This window comes from Tachypleus tridentatus, chromosome 12 (genome assembly GCF_004210375.1).
Source record: "Tachypleus tridentatus isolate NWPU-2018 chromosome 12, ASM421037v1, whole genome shotgun sequence".
NCBI lineage: Eukaryota > Metazoa > Arthropoda > Merostomata > Xiphosura > Limulidae > Tachypleus > Tachypleus tridentatus.
The window spans coordinates 108231691-108254506 of NC_134836.1; the positions used below are offsets into that span (position 1 = coordinate 108231691).

Here is a 22816-nt window from a genome sequence, read left to right on the forward strand (position 1 = left end):
GACACCAACATGGACTACTTACTGATAAATGGATTGATCCATAATAGAATGGAGAAAAAAGCTTGTGCTTCGACCAGCGCTAAATTCTTTTAACGTGTAAAATCAAATTCGCGTTTTCCAACTTTAAAATTGATAATTCAGTCCAGCAGACCCGTACATAATAATTTCAAAGTCGTTAGGCCTAACGAAACATTATACGAAACACGTTGTAAACTGTACACTTCAGACTGGTAACAACGGCAAGACTGGTTGAGCATTTTAAAACAAATAGTAACTACTAGGGAACTCTGATAACTATTTCATTTATACTAAATATGCGTTTAATATTTTATATACATACAGTAACAAAACGTTCAAAAGGTACTTCTCCCCTCATTCAAGCTGCTACGCAAATCCATCTTTCTATAGAAAATGTTTTCTCATGGACAAAATTATTTCGTTAGTCGTACAGTGATTTTAACATCTTTGCTCTATGTAGTAACGTGTGCGTCCCAAACAATGAAACAAACGTCGCGTGACTGAAGGAAAACGTACTGCAAAATAATTATTTTACAAAAATATTTTGCAGTATTATTTTTAAATGTACACTTGGAATCAAGACTACTACGTTTTTTTTTTTGAAGGTGCAAAGTGCTGAATGTTTGTTGCTAAGCGAAGAGTTACACTATATACTATCTGCTGTGTAAAATGAGAATACTGAAACGTGGTTTTTAGCGTTATAAGCCGACATAGTTTCTGCTGAACTACTTGGGAGCGAGTGTTAGACAAGTATGTTCACATTTGATACAAGAATATTTCATACCAATATTTCGACCACTCACTCTTGTGCTATACTTAATCCAGAAATTATAACACTAGAACTTTAGGTTCAATCCATACGGTAGAGTCAGACTCAGCGCTGCGCTTAGCAACAAAAACCAATATTTCGACTTAAGCCTTCGTCAGAATAATGTAAGCACTAATGTGATAGTTGTACTCTATTTATAATGGCATTGTACCTCAACGAAATACGAGCATTTATTTTCTGATTTTGAAAAATGTTTCACCTCGTAGGCTGTTATTGTAACTCGAGAAATGTGAACTAGGAGATACGGCTTGATATGTGAATGGAAATAAAATAACTCTTAAATCTTCAACAAAAATGTTTATTAAAAAAGGTATACAAAACCTTATTAAACAACGTTTTCACCACGTGTTTAAGTGGCTTCTTCTAGCAGAGTAAAAGAATACGATGACATACAGACGTTTTAAGAAAAAAAAAGGTTTTATAAAAAGGTCATATTGTAATGCAAATAATGCAACTTAATTTGATCAAAGAGCTACACATAAAAACAATATTAAAAAGTTCTTTTCTCGCACTAACTTCCTGCCTTATTAAAACATACAGAACATTCATACCTTACCAAATACATCGATACAAATAAACGTATTCTGGCGAGTTATGTGATCGTCATACTTAAGGTCACACAAAGAGCCCTAACTTCATGCGTTTATTATCGGCACTGCTAAAGTACGTAAAGATTAATTAAGTTCACTTCCGAAATCATCTACCTTTTGTTTTCAGTTACTTTTCAGTTGGTGAAAGCTTAACAAAGCACGAACAACACGAAGGAAAAGGAAATGTATCCAAAACTGTAGATTTCTTCTTTGGATGAATAGCTAAAAGGTTCTTGTAGGCGTACTTCTGTTTACAATAGCTACTATAACCAAAAGGCAAGTTATCTTCTACGTAACGACAAGGACTTCCATTTTCCCTGGTGGAAAAAACCAAAACAATAATTTTGATAACATTAAATTTGTCGAAAGAACTATCGCTCTGAAGGATAATAAATAAAAACTGTTAACAAATAAACACAAACTACATATAAAGTTAATGTGGTTACGACATGCGATAAACTTATCATGCATATGTTATGTACTACGATTTAAAATAGCCTAAAATTGAGTTGCATTGTAATTTATAAACTGATTACATATCGATAGTATCAAACTCACAGTATTTGCCAACAAGACTGACAGTTTTTCTCGATAAAAAATACATTTTAATAAGCAAACAATATAAAACTCTGTTAACCTGAAGATAACTTAGGAAAGTTGAAACTTGTTCTCTACTTTATTAGAGAAAGTGTTAGTACTCATACCAACCGTTTTGAGGTACATTTTTACTTCAAAGTTGGTTTCTCGAAATCAAGAACCATTATTACAAATAATGATTTATATCCTAAAGTTTTACGAACAATACCGAATCTTTATTTGCTCTTGAACTTCCTTGATATCCTATCGAGAATTCACAATGAGCGAATAAATTTCGAGTTGACATTAGGTACGAGTCGCTTAATGGGAAGCTAGCTAGCTCTTTGCTGATCACATGAGAGTTTTTCATACCTGAAGTTATAATGTAATTGCAAAAATTCTAACATCCGAGGTTAATCCGCTGAATTTAAACGTTTTATAATGTTCGAAATCTATAAACATTCATGATCAAATACCTGTACTTTTCAGATTGATGTGTTAAATCACAATTATAGTCTCTGGTTTTATACCAACTCTAGCAAACCAGTAATGTATAAAAAAAAAACCGTTTTACGCGTTGCATTGGTACCTTTTCTTAGAGTTGGGTGAAATCTAGAAATTTTAGCTTCTATAACAATTCTGACGTTTACATACATATTACACTGCCGATTTTTTTTTCACTCGAGAATCTTCTACTTTAGCGAATGGACGGGAATTTTGCGATACAGATTCAACAGTACAAGTTATGTACATTTCACACATACTTAACTGAAGCAAACATCTATATTAAAATACGTAATAGCAAATCCGTCACACATCCAAATGCAATTACTCACTCAGTATAGTTATCGAAAGTGTTCCGTTTCCGATGTCACTCGGAGAGAGTGCGATACACTATTATATGCATTTCTTTAATAATAATAATATGAATGAAATTATGAAATAATTATTCTACATAATTATCAATTATTATACAGCTGTTTCAAAAGCTACGATATACACAAACCAGAACCTTATATTTTTAATAAGTAGAGAATTAGAAAGTAGAAAGCACAGGCGTAGAAATTATGATTTTACCTTTATCAGTCACCATAAAGTGGATACACTTGGGCCTTTCTGACCAACGATGTCTCAACTGATATGGCCATTATTAAAACACGTGATAAAAATTTGTTTTCACATTTTGTGAAACAAAAAGCTAAAATATGATTACCTGCAAAAACCTAAATCTCCAATTCTTACTCATACAGGCTAAAGGAAAGGCGCCTAGATAGCATACAGCAGCCACCAACGCTAACCAAGTAAATAGTAGTTGTTGACTGTCATTCTTATTACACACAAATCCAAAGTGCGAAGAGCGCTTTTTTCTTTGTAGAAATGGGTCGTGAACTTTTAAAGGACAATACGAGCACATCAACGTAACCCATACACAATACGAATAATGTTCTGTAGTTATAAGTGTTACATCTATACGTTTAGTGCGTGCGCAACAAAAACATGCACCATAAGAAATACAGATATTTTTTTTTTAATGGAAATACATAGAAGTGTAGACTTATCTGCAATGATCAACCAGTTTTGTTTCTTGGTGTTATTCATAAAGTGGAATATACCACATTTAGTCATTTGTTTTCATCAACCGTACATCATTCGTTTTCCTCATGTTCGCGACATCAGCATACTTATTTCCAAGATATCCGACGTGGTAAAAAATAGTTTATGGTTTCTACTCGCACACTTGTATTTACGCACGCACGCACACACACACACACACACACACAATTCGTTATAAGCCTAAATCGAAGATACCAGCACTCAAGCTTACAAGGCAGGAAGTAGGAAATTAAAACACATGATGTTTTAATGTGGATGTTATATTTGTACTCACTATCAAAATATTAAGCTTAAAACGTTCCATTTTGGAACATCATAAAAATTGAATAAACATAAATGAGTAGATCCTACTGCAGTATACAGTATTAAAAAAACGCCACTGGACATTGACGAGTCATTTATATTAGTTAGAAAATTTTCACCAGACGCATTTAACTGTAGCGTACCAAAAATATCTTCGATTACTTGATTTCACATGCGTAACGCAAGTTACTTCGGAACCGACGCTACATGGATACAATTAAAGTAGCATCAGGGCTTTACGTTTGTTAGTCATTAAAGTACCAGCTCTTTCCCCCCTTACCCATTTTAATATCTCTTATTCAACAGGACAGCCATTTCGGATATCCATCCTATCGAAATACAAAGATAAGGCCAATATAACTCGTCTTCTAGATGTTACGTAAAAGAAGGAAAAAACGTTGTGATTCCCCGTGCCTTTCAACAGAAGATAGTTATCTGATAGCTACCTTTTTTTTGACAAAAAAACAAGACGCTTGAATATTTTCATGGTCACTTCTGTGACAACAGTTCCAAACAGTTGTGGTTTTAATTCATCCTTCCATTGCTTCTACCCCAATTTATTGTTTGTTTAAACTTCCATAATGTTTTCAGTGATGTCGAGAAAACCCACTTGTAGAGAATATTTACGTAATTATTTTTTCGTAATGTTTTGCAAGAGTTAAACTTTTGAACATGTTCACGCATAAAGTATGTTTGTTTTTGGATGAATCTTTCAAAAAAAAAAAAAACTCACTTTATTTTAGTTAATCTTCTAAGTGACGTAATCATTTATATTTGTTTTTAAATGATTAAATTTATCTCTTTGTAGTTAAGCATAAAGCCGCACAATGGGCTAGCCGCGCCCTACCCATCACAAGTATCGTAACCCGCTTTCTAGCATTGTAAGTCCCCAAGCACACCGCTGGGCTATTTGTGTGTGGGGGTCGTAATTTTCTTATGGCAAAACCACATTGCGCTATCTGCTGTGCGTACACGGAAGGGAATTGAGACCCTGATTTTAGCATTATAAATCCGTAGACTTACCGCCGTTCCAGCAGGGGGCATCACTTTGAGGAAGGAATACTTTTTCACTTCTCTCCATGTTCGAACTTAGAGTGCTGAAGTGATATCCGTGTGTTATTACTCTCTCAAGGAATGCATTTCAATCAATTTAAACAAGAGAAATCAACATACAATTTCATAATGTTTTGAAATTATTTTCTCATTTAAATCTCGAAGTTACACAAATATAGCACAACCAGTTTAATAACCTAGTATTAGTACCCGAAAACAATAAAAATCATTACAACAACCCGACCGTAGTTTAAAAAGGCTAAAAACGCAATGTTATTTTGAAGTCTTTCCAAACTCGTAAAACTTACAACAGAAATAAAAGCGAAATAAAATATTTTCTCTGTGCAAAACTTATGAAGTTGCAGCAGTATAGGTAATTGGATATACAGATGGTAATTACCGTTTAGTTTTTGGTTTCAACTATTGTCACTTAGAATAACGTAGCCAACAAATTCATGGACTAGTAAAATGTTTTAAAAGACTTGAGAAATTCTAGAAGTGTTTTGAAAGTTTGCTTACACACACGTCTCTGACGTCACGAATTGTTCTACCTCCGCATTATTTACGATATAAAGCCATATTTTCCCGATGTTTCTTCCTACTTGAGGCTTGAAAGTATTTGACATCGGCGCGCACATCGGCTCATCAGAGATATCATCCGAGAAGTCATTGGTTCTTCCCAGAACGCCGGGAGAAAGTTTCTCTAGGTACATCTGGAGTATATCACGAGGTAATGAATTCACTGCTTCAGACACACGTAAACTGAAACATGAGAGTTCAGAGGTAAAAAAAAAAAACGCCGTATTAATTGCAAGTAACACGTGCAGAGAAAAACTATTTACTTTAATGAATGCGTCGACTAGCGGTTAGGGAAACACGTTTTACTATAATGAGTTTAACATGCGTGATAAACAACTGTAATGTTTATCCATCCTCTTGAATAGGAAGCAACTACCGCATAAAATTTAGTATTTTTGTAGAAATGCGAAATTAAGGTTAATAAATGTTATAGCTCAAGATAATATTATGTATAACATTAACAGAATCTATATACACAAGATGGATTTCCGTTAAATGTGTATTATATTGGTTTGAATAAATATTAAGCTTCAGATAAAATGCTGTACAGTATCTATCAGATAAACAGAGCAGCCAGATCGAATCACGTAACTTACTCGTAAGACGTTTTACTTTAGTACATGAAATTAAAGTCTTTCCCCGTCCCCTTTACAAGTTGTAGAAATCGTATATAATTAAAATACGTCAATACGTCTAGACAGTTATCAGCCAACAACTGAATTTTGCAATTTATTAAGGTTAGTCATACAACAACACTTAAAATAAATTTGTAGAAGTAATCTTTAATATTTCGCGACCTCTTATAAAGGTAGGTTTAAAGAACATTGGTTGAAGTTCAGATATGTTAGGAAGTGGCTGACCTTTGTTCAGTCTAAAGAATTACAGTATATTAAGTCATTAGAAAATAAGTTAAGCCTGTGTGGAGGCTCAAGGCCCCCCTCAAGTTATTAAACGTTATACTCCGATATACGAAGGAAAATGTGCAAGGTTAGAAATAAAAGTGTGGGTCGGCGTTGGTTTGGAGATAAATCTAAAAGACAGGGGTTCAACGAAAGGAAACAACTGGGAGACGTGAGAAAGAACGAATTGAACAAGTTTGTTTTGAAGTTCGCGCAAAAGATACACAAGGACTATCTGCGCTTGCCATCCCTAATTTGACAGTGTAAGACTAGAGGGAAGGCAGTCATCGCCACTTGCCGCCACGTCTTGGGCTACTCTTATCAACGATTAATGGGATAGTTCATAACCTTATAATTCCCTCAAAGCTGATAGGCCGAGCATATTCAGAAACTGGGACTCGTACATGCTGCGACCCACAGATGGCGAGTCGAGCGCCTTAATCACCTGAACATGCCGGGCGAGAAAGGAATAAGTACAACTTAAAGTTGATGGATATAAAAGTTCAAAATGAAGTGTACAAATAGCACAATTGTAACAATATTTAATGTACAAGCATAAATACTGAACTAAAAAGTTAGGCTAGAGTCTCGTTCTTAATATATTATTTCTTAAAATGTTTCGCTCAGAATTTAAAACTGACCGGTATTTTTATCCTGATCTAAATTATATACATCTGCTGTTTTAGGTCATTTATATGGCCTTTCTTCTTACAGTTACGAAGACGGTGTTATTGCGAAGAAATTAAAGTTACGTATCAGGCTATCGATTGATTGATTGAAAGCACAAAGCTGCACAATAAGCTATCTATGCGCCGCCCACAAAGAATCATCGAAACCCGGTTTCTACTGTTGTATACCCGCAGACATAACATTATACCGTTGGGAGGCATATCAGGTTTTCATTCATCCAGTTTAGGAAATAATTGAAATTTAAGCTGTAAGGCACCTTACTGAGTGTCGTGATCCCGAATTTTGACCTAATCAGAGGCGGAGCACCCAGGAAGCAGCACCCACTGCAGTAAGGGTTTTGCCTTACTCCCTGAACGTTTCGAACCTTGGATTAGCAACCCAGCGTACTGTTGCACCTATAAAACAGTAGTTAGAGTTCCAGTTCGTAGAGCCGAGATTCCTTGACTCGTGTGCAAAGAAACGTCACATTCCGCACGTTGAGGTCGTAGGGGGCATTGCAAAAGTAGCTGTCAAATCTTACTAATCGGTAACTCAGTATATAAAGACTTGGCTATAGTTATTGTTGATAAACTGCTTTACCCTCTAGTGCAGTCCCCAGCTAAGAGAGCGGTAAGCCTTCGGATTTAACTATAAAAATCAGAGGTTTGATCCACTTCGGCGAACACAGCAGATAGTTCAATGTGAATTTTGCTACAATACACACACCCTCTAGTGTATTATTTCAAACTGAAAATTGCTATCACAAGTATCTCGGCTCTGAATTTGCGCAAAATCTAAGAAGCAGACATTCTTTTAATATTCTGTTTCATCTGACTTAAATGAACTTATTGTCTTTCTCACTATTTGCCCTGTGTCACACGCGTCGTGTCTCGTTCTATATAAAAGTGCTGACACCCGGATTTTAAAATGTCAGATTAAGATTATAATATCCGATATCACGCTAAGTTACTAACCTCAAAAATGCTTCAGAGAAGTGTTAAGACTGTTACATGGAGCCCCATGGTTTCACGAATGGTCTTCAGGTATCCCTCCCACCACAGTTACGTACACGAGCAAACAAAGAGAAATGTTTGCATATGTAAACTTTTCCCATTTATACACACGTACGTATGTTCAATGTTGAAAAAGACGCGGCTTCTATACGAAGTTTTAATGGGGGGAGTTAAAAAGTTACGGTTTTGTTTTGAATTCCGCGCAAAGCTACACGAGGGATATCAGCGCTAATATAAAGTTTATAGTGCTTCGATTTCGAAAAGATACTAATTTACTTCGATAAAAAACACTAGCAATAACTACAATACAAGGGCCGGCATGGACAGTGGTTAGGGGGACACGACTCGTGTCCTGAGGGTCGTGGGTTCGAATCCCCGTCACACCAAACATGCTCACCCTTTTAGCCGTGGGGGCCTTATAAATGTGACGGTCAATCCCACTATTCATTGGTAAGAGAGTAGCCAAAGAGTTGGCAGTGGGTGGTGATGACTAGCTAGCTGCCTTCCCTCTAGTCTTACACTGAATTGGGGACGGCTAGCGCAGATAACCCTTGTGTACCTTTGCGCGAAGCTAAAAGAACATATTCAAAGTATGTTTACGCAGTAACGTAAGAGAACGTGTTGCTAAAGTCAGTTACTGAAGGATAAAGGGATGCTACTACAATGACATTATTTTTGAGACTAATAGAAATGTAACTGATGCCAAACCAAAGAAAATGTTTGATAATGAAAATACTGAACCTACTTCATTAGTTACTCATTAAGTTACTATCTTAATGAATCCATTGACTAGAAGTCTTGCAACACGTCGATCAACAACAGTTCTACGACTACTACATTTAAAAATGGCGAGTGTTTGCTTCCAAAGATGGAGTGATGCGAAATTTGGAAGTTACTCTTACTGTAGAAAGGGTCTCTACATCACATCGTATGGGGGAAAACTGACAAAGGAGAGGAGTACATGTTGGGAATAGAGTTCCCTCCACACGTTTAATTTTCTGGGACTTTTGGATTCTTTGATCCCAGTCATAATATTGAGTTTGTAAATCCAAGGCACTAGCCGAGTCTGCTGAAAGAGCATTTATTGTGACATACTTTGTACGATCGCTACAGACTTGAGTCTTCTAATCAACATCAAATGTCGTCCTCACCACCGATAAAACTAAACATGCCCTTTCCTCAGTCCCTGCATCTAGACCTCTGCTAAGTCTCTCTATTGTTAAATACCAATAAATCACTAAGATTACCATTAATTCCTGATATTACAGAAAAAAAAATCACATTTTCACGTGGGTGGCGAAGGAGGATAATACTATCCCTGGACATTCCAGTTTCAGGAAGTCCGAAATATTTCCTTAACTAAATAGCTACCACGGTGTTTTTTTTTGTGTTTTTTTTGTGTTTTTTTGCTTGTTTGTCTTTTTTTTTGGGGGGGGAGACTAGAGGTTTTTTGGATAAAGTGAAAAAAGGTGTTTTTTCAAAATCAGTTATAACCAGGACATCCATCTCCACGAACTCAACAAAAATCAGGCCACCAGAGGTTGAACTTTCTGGCAATAACAATAAAATAATGAGGAAAGACAAACTGAGTTGTCATTTTGACGAGTTACGTTAGCCTGATAGAAACACCCAGGTTTTCAAAACCACTTCCAAAACATCACGAAGGATTAAGCCATCATTAAACTTCCTCAGCCATCCATCTGTCGAAAAGTTCCCCTTGTGTCAAGATGGCAACAGAATAAAAGAAACTGAGATAATCTTGTCTTTATACCATAAAATGACAGAAAACTACCAATAAATACAAAAAGATTAGAAAGTGTAAAGACGCTAAGCAAAATATTGATTGCTTCCGTTACCCAGAATTGTCCAATTTGCGCTCTATGTATGAATAATAGTGTTGTTAATCATAATAAAAAAAATTACTAATAATACAAGATCAAATTGAACATAGAAATTTCTGTTTTACTTGTGTATTATGCCTTTTCCAGGGTCTTCACAATCCAGGGGGCAGTACTGCTTAATATGTTCATTTAGAAGTGTTGTTATGTTTGCTAAGAAGTTTAGTCATCATGTAGTAATGACAGGAAGTTAAGGAATTTTGAGGAGAAATAAACAGAGTTATACAAGTACACGAGTAAGTTAGAGAATCAGTAGATTAATAAGTGATTAGTTTGTTAATAACAGAGTTGAGTCGTAGATACGAAAGGGTATTTAACACGTAAATGACTATCATAGGATTAGGAGAGACTAAATCTGAAACTTTTGCATTCCAGTCGAATAACTAAACCTGTATCTAAAAACACACCTTATATACAAATGCGCTTGAGCCGATTGTACTGTCGTGTTAATTATCAAAATTAAAAATTTTAATTCAAAAAAAAAAACTCAGTTTTAACGTACACTAAATAACAGTCAAGAAAAATGTTAAAAGTTTGAAACACGAGTTAAAATATTAAATTGCAAAACCTAATTTTTGTACAATACTTACACATAAATGCATATTTATTACATAAATACCCTAGAAAACAATTGTTAATTTCATCTTCTGTTGCAAAGCTGCTCTATGTTCCCCCCTTCACCACCCACATCCCCATATCCGATAACAAAATCGCATAAACAAATAAAATAAGTATTAAATTAATATACAAGTATTCCATACGTTGGATAGTCATCTACGGATTCACAAAATGTACTTTTACTCTTCCGAGCACATAGCGGAAGTCCATTATCGTTCACAGGTGGCTCTAGTAGTTCATCATCACGAAACACAATTTGTGAATTATCTTCAACGTCGACAAGATGAGTATCACGTGGAAGATAATCAGTAACTGATACGTTAGATCTTCCAAAGAGACTAACACCAGTGTTATGCTGCGGAGGGTAACCATGTACCATCTCAAAGTATAACACAGTCAACATCTACGAGATATAAAAAATAATAATGTATAAACAGTGACGTATGAAAAAACCAAATATCTAAAGTTTATTAGATAACTTAAGTTCTCTTATGATGTTTTCTTAGCATTCAGTTAACAGACATTTCTACTTATTTAAAACCAAACAGATCAATAAAAGTAAACTGGGGCAAAGTTTGGTTCACATCTAAACTAAAAACATTTTGCATTAACACAAAACAGTCAGATTAACACAAAAATTTGTTTACGTTTATCGAGATGGGAGAATGGTTATTATAAGAGTTTATTACATAATATAGAAATAATTCACATTTCAAGAAAAGAAATGCATGATTAAAACAATTTTGGTTCTTTTGTATTTTGGGTGTATTTTTTTTGTCTCAAAATGTATTCGTTACACCATATTTAGCATAATACGTTATGTATTTAAGAACTGTAAGCACGTTAGTAACACAAATAAAATTAAAGAAATACAACTGTCGCAGGAAGTAAAGACTCCAAAAGATCTTATAATCAGTCTAGTACTACACGTATTAGAGTAATAATTCGAGTTTGGTTTATTACCAAGTGTTATTCAGGTAAGAAAAACTGTAAAGTAACCCCGCAGATAAACTTACGAAAATAATGGCGCTCGCATCGCTGCAAATTTAGTTGTACATAAAGACGCGACACATTTTATGTACTTGAGTACACGTTTTTAGTTCAAATGTTACCGGAAAGTATTTTAAACAATAATAACGAAACTGTATTCAAACGCAAGGCGGAAACACCGCAAATAGATTTAGCTTATTTTTATGTTTGTTTTACAGAAATTAACAAAAAATATCAATTGTAAAAATAGTAACTTCGATCAAGCGAACAGCATTGTTGTTTTAATCGTCATACAGCAAGTGTTTAAAAAGACTTGAAATAATATTACACAATATAAATATAAAAAAAATTGGCATTTGTAAACCAAAGTCATTCCAATAAAAACGTTACGCTTAATGAATTAAAGTTTTTACCAATAGTGTCAAAGTACGAGTATATCGACAAACATTATTAAGCCTAAAAAACAAATAATTGCCTCAGTTCTTCAGCAAAGTTCTGCGATAATTGATATTTCTAACTACTAAAAACTTAACTTTTAAAAGATAATGAACTGAATATCCAAGCAGAAACTAGTGAAAAAGGAAAAGCAAATAAATCTTTCCCAAACACAAGTTGTTGATACGCTAACTACCGCTTTCTTTGTAGTTGTTGTTGCTTTTGGAATTTCGCACAAAGCTACTCGAGGGCTATCTGTGCTAGTCGTTCCTAATTTAGCAGTGTAAGACAAGAGGGAAGGCAGCTAGTCATCACCACCCACCGCCAACTCTTGGGCTACTCTTTTTACCAACGAATAGTGGGATTGACCGTCACATTATAACGCCCCCACGGCTGAAAGGGCGAGCATGTTTGGCACGACTCGGGCGCGAACCCGCGATCCTCAGATTACGAAGCGCACGCCTTAACTCGCTAGGCCATGCCAGGCCCTCTTTCTTTGTAGAGATCTATAAATAACGGATTCAAAATAAAAATATCGTTGGTCTCGACAAAGATTTTGTTGTGCGGTTCACCCTTATATGTTTGGGCACATCATCAGGCAGCGTATTTTTGATTTGGACAACCAGTCTTAAATCACAAAAATTTAAGACGCATGCAAACTCCTTTCACAAAACAAAGCTTACCTATCATTACCCGCCTACACAGCTTAACTTTGACGTCAGTGTTTCTAAAAATCGAAATTTTATGCAGTGCTTGTACAAAGATTTACAATTAGATCATAATGCTTTCCTTATAAAAGCTGTCGCCCCTCTCACGCTAAATGAAACATTTATCGTCAATCTCTCAGAATAAAGAAAATATGCTCACATGAAAGACAACAGAAAACACACTAAGGATATAAATCTAACAATGTTACAAAGAGGTTATAAAGATACCGAAATCAGACAGATTGAAACGGTTAACAACAGTCGGCGGAACAAACATCCTAAACCATAGTGATACTAAACTTTCAAATAGAATTCCTCTTATTACCTATCAGTTTAAACTCAAACGTTTCACAAATTGCGAGAAAAAAAATCATCTCCTACAGCTTAACAATTGTCTTAAACAGATATATCCTGAAGTTCCCATTGTCTCCTTCTGAAAAAGCAGAATTCTAAAAAAAAATATTCATGCTCACACAAAAGTGAGTTACATCCTACCCAAAAATGATTGTCGTCCATTGCAATAAAGCCCGTTTTCAAACCTGCAAACTCATTAATTACCACAGACTTATTTTCTGAGAAGCACAATCAAAAGAAACTTGACAAAGGAATCACTTGTGAAACAAAACACACCACTTATCTTATACAGTGTAACAAATGCAATTTCCGATGTGTAGGATATACACAAACAACTCTCAGAGAACGTTTCAAGAACCATAAATCTTCTAACACCAAGAATATCTCCCTGTTGCTCAACACTTTAATTAATCCAATAATGCCATTAACAATGTTACTCTCACTGGCATTGAAATAGGATTCAAAACTAAAGCAGATGGAGAAAGAAAAGAAGATTATTGGATCGCTAATCTAAATACTGTTCAACCTTTCAGAATTAATCTAAAACCTGGAATCAGTGATCTCTATTCATTGGTTTCATCTCTTGTCAGAAAATGCCCGAGTCGCGCCAAACATGCTCGCCCTCCCAGCCGTGGGGGCGTTATAATGTGACGGTCAATCCCACTTTTCGTTGGTAAAAGGGTAGCCCAAGAGTTGGCGGTGGGTGGTGATGAATAGCTGCCTTCTCTCTAGTCTTAGACTGCTAAATTAGGGACGGCTAGCACAGATAGCCCTCGAGTAGCTTTGTGCGAAATTCCAAAACAAACAAACAAACTGTCAGAAAATAAAATTATTTACTTATTTTGTCATGAAATTTGAATTACCTGATAATTTTTTCATGTTATACTAAATCAATTTATAAAACAAGTATCAGTCTACAGGTGTCACCTTTACTCTACATAAACACCTAATCATAGTTTTCAGTATATTTAGCCATTTCTAACTTAAGATATCCCAAACACCTTTCCACATGCCATCTCGCCATCGGGTACATTGTACCGGAAAGGAGACGCTTCTACATGGAGAAAAACATCTCCTGGAAAATTGGATGATCTTCATAAGTGTCAATAATCTGCCTCGATATATCACTCGTTCGATTCCACCACCATTTCCAGTTTGCCTCTGACGAAGAGAGGCCCATCTTTCCAAAGCGCGCTGGTTAAAGGGTTTATATTTCATTTCTCTAAAACAAGCATAGGTATTATAATAAACATACAACGGTAAATCCGTTAAAAAAAAACACAAAAAAAACTGGTAAGTTAACATACTTATGGAATAGGAATTCTAAAACACGATACTGAATGAGGTTGCATTGTGATGTACTAACGTTGACAACGTTCGTCCTACGTCCGTTCCTAAATTAGGTAACCACTCCTTTATCACTTCTATATTCATAGATTATTTTAGGATACGGTGGAAACTTGAAAACTTAATGAAGTCCCCCCCCCTTTTCTTTCTTATTTTCTTTTATCGCGTTTATGGTTAGTAAAACCATACGGCATATTAGCAGGTTTTAGCTAAGAAATAATTATGAAATGAGACGGTCATAGGTAGCAACAGTCCAGTTTCGCTAGTGTTTATTTACTTGTTTGAACTTAAGCACAAAGCTATACAATGGTGGTTGACTGACCGTAGGTTGCCAAGTAACGAAACCCAGTTTCTAGTGTTGTAACCACGTAGACAGTGCTGCACCACTGGCAGACTTCTAGTATTTAATTATTTAATTTCTTTTGAATTTCATGCAAGGCCACACTAGGGCTATCTGAGCTAGCCGTCCCTAATAATGGCTAGTGCAAAACTAAAGGGAATGCAGCTAGCTAATCATCCTAAACCACGGCCAATAAGGGGTCTACTCTTACCAACAAATAGTAAAATTGACCGTTACATGACAACACCCTCACGTCTAAAAGTGCGAAAATTTTCGGTGACAGATTCGAACTCGCGAGTCGAGCAACTTAACCATCTGGCCCTTTGCTGGTATTTAACACTCTTCATCGAACCTAGCCACGTGAGAAGTAGTTTTCATTTGCGATGTTTATTTCTCCTCTGTCCGGTCCGTGGTAATTATTTTGCGATGTTTATTTCTCCTCTGTCCGGTCCATGGTAATTATTTTCGCTGGCTTGGCGCAAAACAACGTCACGGCCATTTCTAATTTCGCATCGAACTAGCTGTACTTTAATTTGTAAAAGGAAATAGTCTAATTTATGAATTAAAAACTTGCATAGCTTAAAAAGGTCAACAGCTTAAAAACATTTGTAAGGTGGGCAGTGTCACCATCGCCAATGACACTGTCCAACGTTATGGGTAAACCTTGGGACAAAACACGTCTAAAATGGTACCGTAGGTGAGAGTTGTAACAACGGCAAGACAATAAAATGAGGCTTCTTGTGACCTAAGTGTCATACAAAACACATTGGTGTACCAATCCCAGATAAAAGAAAACGATAAGTTAAAAACTGTGACCAATGCGTAGTTTAGTTCGGACAATTTCCTCTTTCCGATCCTCACGGAAGCAAGGCAGCTAAAGTCCAATATAGGGTTTTATTTGGAAAAGCTTGTTTTCACTTTGCACAGTCCAAGTCGACTGTCAACTGGCACGGGGCCGAGACTTAAATATAGGACCATAGTCCATGTATGGAACAGGCACAGCAGTGATAGCGTCAGAGCAGACAGATTTAGCTACGGCGTCGACGAGCTCGTTTCCGTGCACACCAACGTGGTCTAGAATCCAGAAAAACTGGATAAAAGTAGATGTTAAAGAGAAATGGACCAGTCGATTTTCGAATATCGGCGAGAACAGGGTGTGAACTAATGTGAAGCAATTCCAGGGCCAGTAGAGAACTAAGTCAGTATAAATAGTGCAGTTTGAGCACTGCTTAGCTTGTACGTGATCTTCAGGGTCTGAGAGATAACCGGGAAAGTGTGTCTGCCTTTAAGGCTTTAATGCCATCTATATTCATCTGCTGACTTAGCGATTTATAATTTAGGTATAGAGGAACGAAATTGAAGTACTTTTGTTACGTTGCTTAAAAAGTTTTGATTTAATGTCCGTTTGAATAATCGTAAAGTTTATGTGTGGACATTTAAACTTTACTGCGTATTCTCTAGGCCCAACATGGCCAACGCAGTAAAGTTTATTAGTGTTAAACTAATAAAACAAGATGCACTATAAAAGGAGAGTAGTTTTTGTTGTTTTCTTTGCTATTTTGATGGGTTTTGTGTGTCATTAACAAGCCTATTCAAGTACTGAAACGAAAACAAGATCTGGCTACAATTAATTACCTTCTATTAAGTCTAAGAAAGCTAATTAGTTCAAAATCTGTATAAAAGCAGGTAATGTAATAGCAAAAGAATAAAAGACAAGGTTAAATAAAACTCATTTGCAAGATAAGAAATTTGAAAATTCATATTTTTCTGATATAAAAAGATTTGTTTTCAACCGAGTAGATGTTTGTTGGTTTGTTTTTTGTATCAGACTTACCGTTATACGTTTATTTTAGTACCCACGCTTGTTTCAGTTTTTACCTGTGACGAACACTGTTGGCTGTTTATTGCGCAAGTTCCGCCAATCTCTAAATTTGTAGATCGAACGTAAAGAAGCTACAGTCCTAGATATGCATGTAATACTAGTGACTGACAATATTGTTGCCAAGTGAACTTTCGAAAACGCCTAAAAAGTTTATAAATCGACGTGCCCAGAGAAAGAATGATACTATTAAACAGCTACAGTCAATGCACTACAGGCCTTACAAGCTATAATTACGAGTAACGCTTATTGATCGGAAAACTACGAAATTTGACCAAAACATTTATAATTTTCGCACATTACAAAAAAGATTCCCAACTTCAGATGTCTGCATTTCTAAAAGAACATTAAATATCATTCTCGATAATAAGTGAGCTTGTACCCTGTGCGAGGCTAGCCAATGAAAGGCATCGTTATTTATATGCAAAAACGGCTCGTTTGGGTTGAGAAAATATTTTACATAGAAGAGCGAACACCGTTTCGACCTTCTTCGGTCATCGTCAGGTTCACAAAGAAAGAGGTAATTAACCGGAAGCTTACCACATGTTTAAAAGGGGTTGTGTAACTGAGTGTCGGAATGTAGAGGGCGGTATTAGATGTTTGAATATATAATTTATTTTATTATATTAATATAAGTATAAAGGCGTTTCTTTATATTGGTTTATTTTGGGTTTAAGTTGTTGTATAAGTAAGGCTTCTTTAATTTTACGTTTGTTTATGTTTGTTTCTTTATTTAGTATTTGAGTGTTTTCAATGGTTATGTTGTGTTTATTTGACTTGCAGTGTTCGAAAACGTGTAAAGGTGACTTATGTTTTTTGTTGTTTTTTTAATTGGACGCAAAACTAATCCACATTTTCTACAGCCAATCAGACGATAACCTGTTCTGAAAATTACGTTTACTTGCAAATACCTGGCCCTCGTTTTGTACAACCTTATTCTAAAATATTAAGTAACTTTCTTCAAAATTCAACTTAGTTGAATTATTCCACCCTAGTTGAGTTTTGTTTTTAATAATATTGTCGAAAAATAACAAGTCATGTGTCAGAACGCGCCATCTATACCTAATTGTTGTTCCAGTTTAACAGGCAGTTCTAGCCTAACTTTGTGGGTGTTGGAGAAAATTACGACTACAACTCAAAGGGTGCGGCATCGCCTCTCAATGAAGAACAGAGATATTGCGCAATTACTACTGTTATTGGCACTGTTTGAGTTTTACGCTGGTGTAAAATTTTGCGCACAGCTACACGACGGCCACTCATAGCCAGCTCTTGGGCTACACTTTTACCAAGGAATACTAAAATTGGTTTATATATATATATATACTTCAATGTATCTTTTCAGTGCATAAATTCTATAATTTTTACTAGTTTAACAATGTAATTACACGATAAAACTTGGCGACTGCAACTATAGCGAGAGGTTTGTTCACGTAATAAAGTTTACAAACCTTGTAGGGTCGGGCGATGCTCATACTTTATCCTCCCCTTCTCCCAAAGTTTTATAGTAAACATGCTATAGACATTTTATTGCACAATGAGCCTAAATCTTTGTTTCTACGCAAGTAGGTAAACAAGCATTTATCTAGACTTCGTTTTATTAACAGCTAAACGTCATCTGCGAAGATCAGTTTTGTTCGAAGATATTCCAAAAACGCACAATAAAGACTGTTCCAGCATCAATGTTACACTTTCAGTTTTACGTAACCATCTGCTTCCATTTCAGCGACAACTTGAAATCATTAAAAGTGATAGCAAAAAATCGCTATTTAAGCCAATAACTTACTGAAAAAACATCACTTCAGCTTCTTCACTTGGGTAAACAATTATTGAAGAGAAATACACGAGAATACTTTACATTTTGTGAAGTTGTGTTCCCCCCCCCCTCTGAGTTGTAGCCTTTCAAAATTTACAACTCATATAATTAAGTCCCTCAGACTAATCTACTGTTCATATCACCATTTGTCACACAGTTGCAACAGTTTTGGGAAATTTCTATTTCTAATCAATAATCCTCGACAAAGCTTGTCGTTTGTTTTATCGCAAAACCGTAGACTGGGATCTGTGCTCTATATACCGCCTGGTACCGAAACTCTGATTTTATATTGCAAGTTTGCAAAATTACCGCTTACCCACCAGGAAACTACGACAAGAGCAAATGGAGCAAACAGAATTGGACTACATATATTGGGGAAGTGTACACTGTATAACTTTAAAGATCTGAAGGAACATTTGTCACACTAAACAACAAAAGATACGTCCTGTAATTAAACATTATCACGAAGTACAGAAATAATACTTTTATTACTATTGTCACAAACATTCAGCGTACGAAGTTGGGAAAGATATTTTAGAGATATATTTTAATTTATTCAATCTTATTTAGGAAAAACATTCGACTTTTCTAACAAGTAGGTCAGATGCCATTTCACATCTATTTAGGTTGCCAGACAGACATCCAATTTTAACGTACTCCTATTAAAATGGTAAAATTTTGTACTTTCTCACGTTTTGTAAAAGTTGCAGTATCTTCCAGCTGTATGTTTCTACAACACAAAGCCCAGTTTCCTTCGTTTAGAAAATACAATTTTCACATTTTTCCCCTAAATGCTAATAAGTTATTAAACTGGTGGACACACTTGAGATTGATTGCATGAAATAATAGTTTACAGTTCTCAGTTTAAAATTACTTAGTTTTGTTATTTTGAAACTTCTAATACGATACATTTACTCTATTAAAAAAAAAAAAAGATATATTACATATATCAAAATGGTGATTTCAACCGCAACTGCTTTCACCTAGATAAAGCATGTTACGTTACAACTTTATGAAATATCTGCCAAATAACACTCGTAGTAGTAGCAATGACGTCAAAGGAACGAAATTTGTTGTTAACACTAGTAAGTTATTTTCACTATCGAACATAAAGCCACGACTTATTAACAAATTATTTTACCATCATTAGAAATGACTTAGCAGTAGCACTCGGCGGACTGAGCACATAATCCGCTATGGCTTTGCTATAAGAAAACACACACACACTTACCGGTAGTAACCCATTCATGGTTACGTATCATAGAATTAAATTGTAACACCTTGCCGTTGATTTATGGTATGTACTACTCGCCCACAGCAAAGAACACGGCCGTTGATTTATGGTATGTACTACTCGCACACAGCAAAGTACACGGCCGTTGATTTATGGTATGTACTACTCGCCCACAGCAAAGAACACGGCCGTTGATTTATGGTATGTACTACTCGCCCACAGCAAAGTACACGGCCGTTGATTTATGGTATGTACTACTCGCCCACAGCAAAGTACAGCCGTTGATTTATGGTATGTACTACTAGCCCACAGCAAAGTACACGGCCGTTGATTTATGATATTTACTACTCGCCCACAGCAAAGTACACAGCCGTCACTTTCTTACTTCCTTATGTTAAATCCAGCTTGCCTCAAAGGCCACCTGCTAAGGGAGAACCACGCTGACCCCATTCAATATAATTATTTTAACGTCGAACATCAAACACTGGGTTAACTATTATATTTCACTTATATAAAATAAACTACCCCAAAACAAAGTTCTGCCCTGAAATTACGTGTAATGTAGATCGGAAAATTTTCACGTATTCAAAACACACAACGCTTTCAGTCTGCTTCATTATCTTAAGAGGGTGAGAACTGTGGGTATTCGAGGTGTAAAAGATGTGCATATTTACTATTGGCGGCAGAAAAAAGTTTTGTTTCGCACTATTTATATTTTTCATTTCATATTCGTCGATATTTCAAGTCAATTCAGCTATGTGAGTGCGAATTAAATGTATTTGTTTCTACAAACTCTGTTGTCAATCGAGCAGCGAATGCTTCACATAATATTTACGTGTAAATTACTGTAAGAAAATATGACGTAAGCTACTACGGAAAAAAATTGTTAAAGTTATAAAAAAAAAGGCCCGTAGTGTTGAATGGCCCGGCATGGCCCAGTGTGTTGAGGCGTTCGACCCGTAATCCAAGTTCGCGGGTTCGAATCCCGGTCTCACCAAACATGCTCGCCCTTTCAGCCGTGCGGGCGTTATAATGTTATGGTCAATCCCACTATTCGTTGGTAAAAGAGTAGCCCAAGAGTTGGCGGTGAGTGGTGATGACTAGTTGCCTTCTCTCTAGTCTTACACTGCTAAATTAGGAACAGCTAGCGCAGATAACCCTCGAGTAGCTTTGCGCGAAATTAAAAAAACAAACAAGTAGTGTTGAATAGCCTTATATTACGTATTATAATTTCAAACAGCCGGAAGTTTTAATTTTAATTTAGCAGTTAAATGAATTTCGATATGTATCAAATTCATGACAACTGCCAACAAGATTGGTACACACAAATATATTTTAATATACAAACAACAATACGATTTATATACAACAGTTTTACAAACTTGCAGACTATACTGAGTTTTATATCCAATCTATAACTGAATATTTTAACGACGATCCATGTTCACGAGGAGCAAATTCATTCTGAGTTGATATTGTTACTCCTCGTTTAAGCTAGCTGGCTTGGTTGGCTTCCCGTCGCTGACTTATTACCGAGGAAGATACGTGATGTCCTTATAGAAATACTAACGTCCGAAGTTAATTCATTGAACAGTTTGTAATGATCGAAATCTATAAACGTTCTTGATCAAATTCTGTAGTGTTCCGATTAATAAGCGTTAAGCACAATTATAGCTTCCGAGGCTTATAGTACACTAATTGTAGCTGACCAATAAAAATACTGTGTCTAGCAGCACGTCGGTTTTTATATACCAATCACGCAAGTTTCTGAAAATTTCAACAATGTTCACGCGTTTTCGTAAAACAAATATTGTTGATTCTTACTCTTAAGGATCTTCTACAAATTTAGAGAACAGGAAGAAGTTGCACAACATACATCCAACAATATATGTCACATGCATCAAACTGAAACACACGTAGCTATTAAAATAAACGTATAATTGTAAATTCGTTACTCTTATTAATTACTGGTTTGTTTGCTTTCAACATTTCATAGTAAGCCTATCTGTTGTAAGCATTAAAGATTGTGGTCAAGGCATGTTTTAAAATCTAAACAGATAAATATGTGTCATCGCTGGTGTTGTGTTATTGACATGTTTTAACATAACAGTAAGCGAATGCGTGGTTATAGCTCACACACAATTGGGACACGATGTTATTCAATAGATTTCAAAGCCCCTACTATACAAATGAGTTCGGTTTCAATATTTTACCTTGTATATTGCCTTTCAATCTCGTTTAGTGTAGGTCAGTATTCCATGTATTTATCTTATATCACTTTTGAAAAAAAAAACAATAGTGCAAGAAACAGTGAAATTCCAATGTAAAATAAAACACAAAAACATTGCACGAACAACAATTAGAGCATTGTCATCTATCTGGATTTCCATAATTATATGTATATATATAGATATAGATAAATACTGTAACAGATCTGCTGTTGAACATTTATTTTAGTGTCCACACTTGGTCCTGCAGTTTTCTTTTTGCATGTGACGTATATTGTTGACTGTGTATTGTGCAAGTCCCACCTGTTCTCTGAAATTTGTAGAGAATTCTTTAAAGTGAAAAATCAACAATATTTGTTTATGAAACGCGCTAGATCATTGTTGTATATATATGTGTGTAGTATTTTAGTTCAAAATTGTCTAAAGCAAATTTTTAATTCTCTAAGAAGAAAGATGTAACAGATTTACTGTTGTACATTTATGTTAGTCTACTTTTGTTTTTGTATAGTTTTTTTTTTCCATGTGACGTATATTTTTGACGATGTATTAAGCAAGTCTCGAAATTTGTAGAAAATCCTTGCGCGTAAGAATCAACAATGTACTAGGTGTGTATGTAATACTAGCGATTTACAGTATTGTTGCCAAGCGAAATGTGGTGAACGTTCTAGAATCTCGAGTGGTTCGTATAAAAGGCAACTAGCGAAACACAGCAGAAGATTACTGGTCAGCTACAGTTAGTGTGCTATTCACCTACGAAGCTATAATTATGATTGACACCTATTAATCGGAAAACTACAAAATTTGAACAGGAATGTTTATTGATATCAAAC

General features: G+C 35.5%; 1 protein-coding gene across 1 annotated transcript; it reads right to left on the reverse strand.

Moving 5' to 3' along the window:
• Positions 1-1129: 1129 nt before the first annotated feature.
• Positions 1130-20228, reverse strand: LOC143234295 (protein spaetzle-like). The gene is made up of 4 exons (XM_076471541.1): positions 19756-20228; positions 10803-11062; positions 5503-5745; positions 1130-1754 (listed from the first exon to the last, which is right to left on the reverse strand). Exons 1-4 carry the CDS (start codon positions 19771-19773, stop codon positions 1565-1567), a joined length of 711 nt encoding a protein of 236 aa, XP_076327656.1. The 5' UTR covers positions 19774-20228; the 3' UTR covers positions 1130-1564.
• Positions 20229-22816: the final 2588 nt, after the last annotated feature.

What these genes read in the sequence shown, in the direction of transcription:
- LOC143234295 (XM_076471541.1), bottom strand. An exon ending in TCCGTAGATGACTATCCAAC is followed by an intron (nt 5,746 to 10,802) that starts GTATGGAATACT and finishes CTCATGTTTCAG; the next exon opens with TTTACGTGTGTCTGAAGCAG. An exon ending in GTGACGTCAGAGACGTGTGT is followed by an intron (nt 1,755 to 5,502) that starts GTAAGCAAACTT and finishes TTTTTCCACCAG; the next exon opens with GGAAAATGGAAGTCCTTGTC.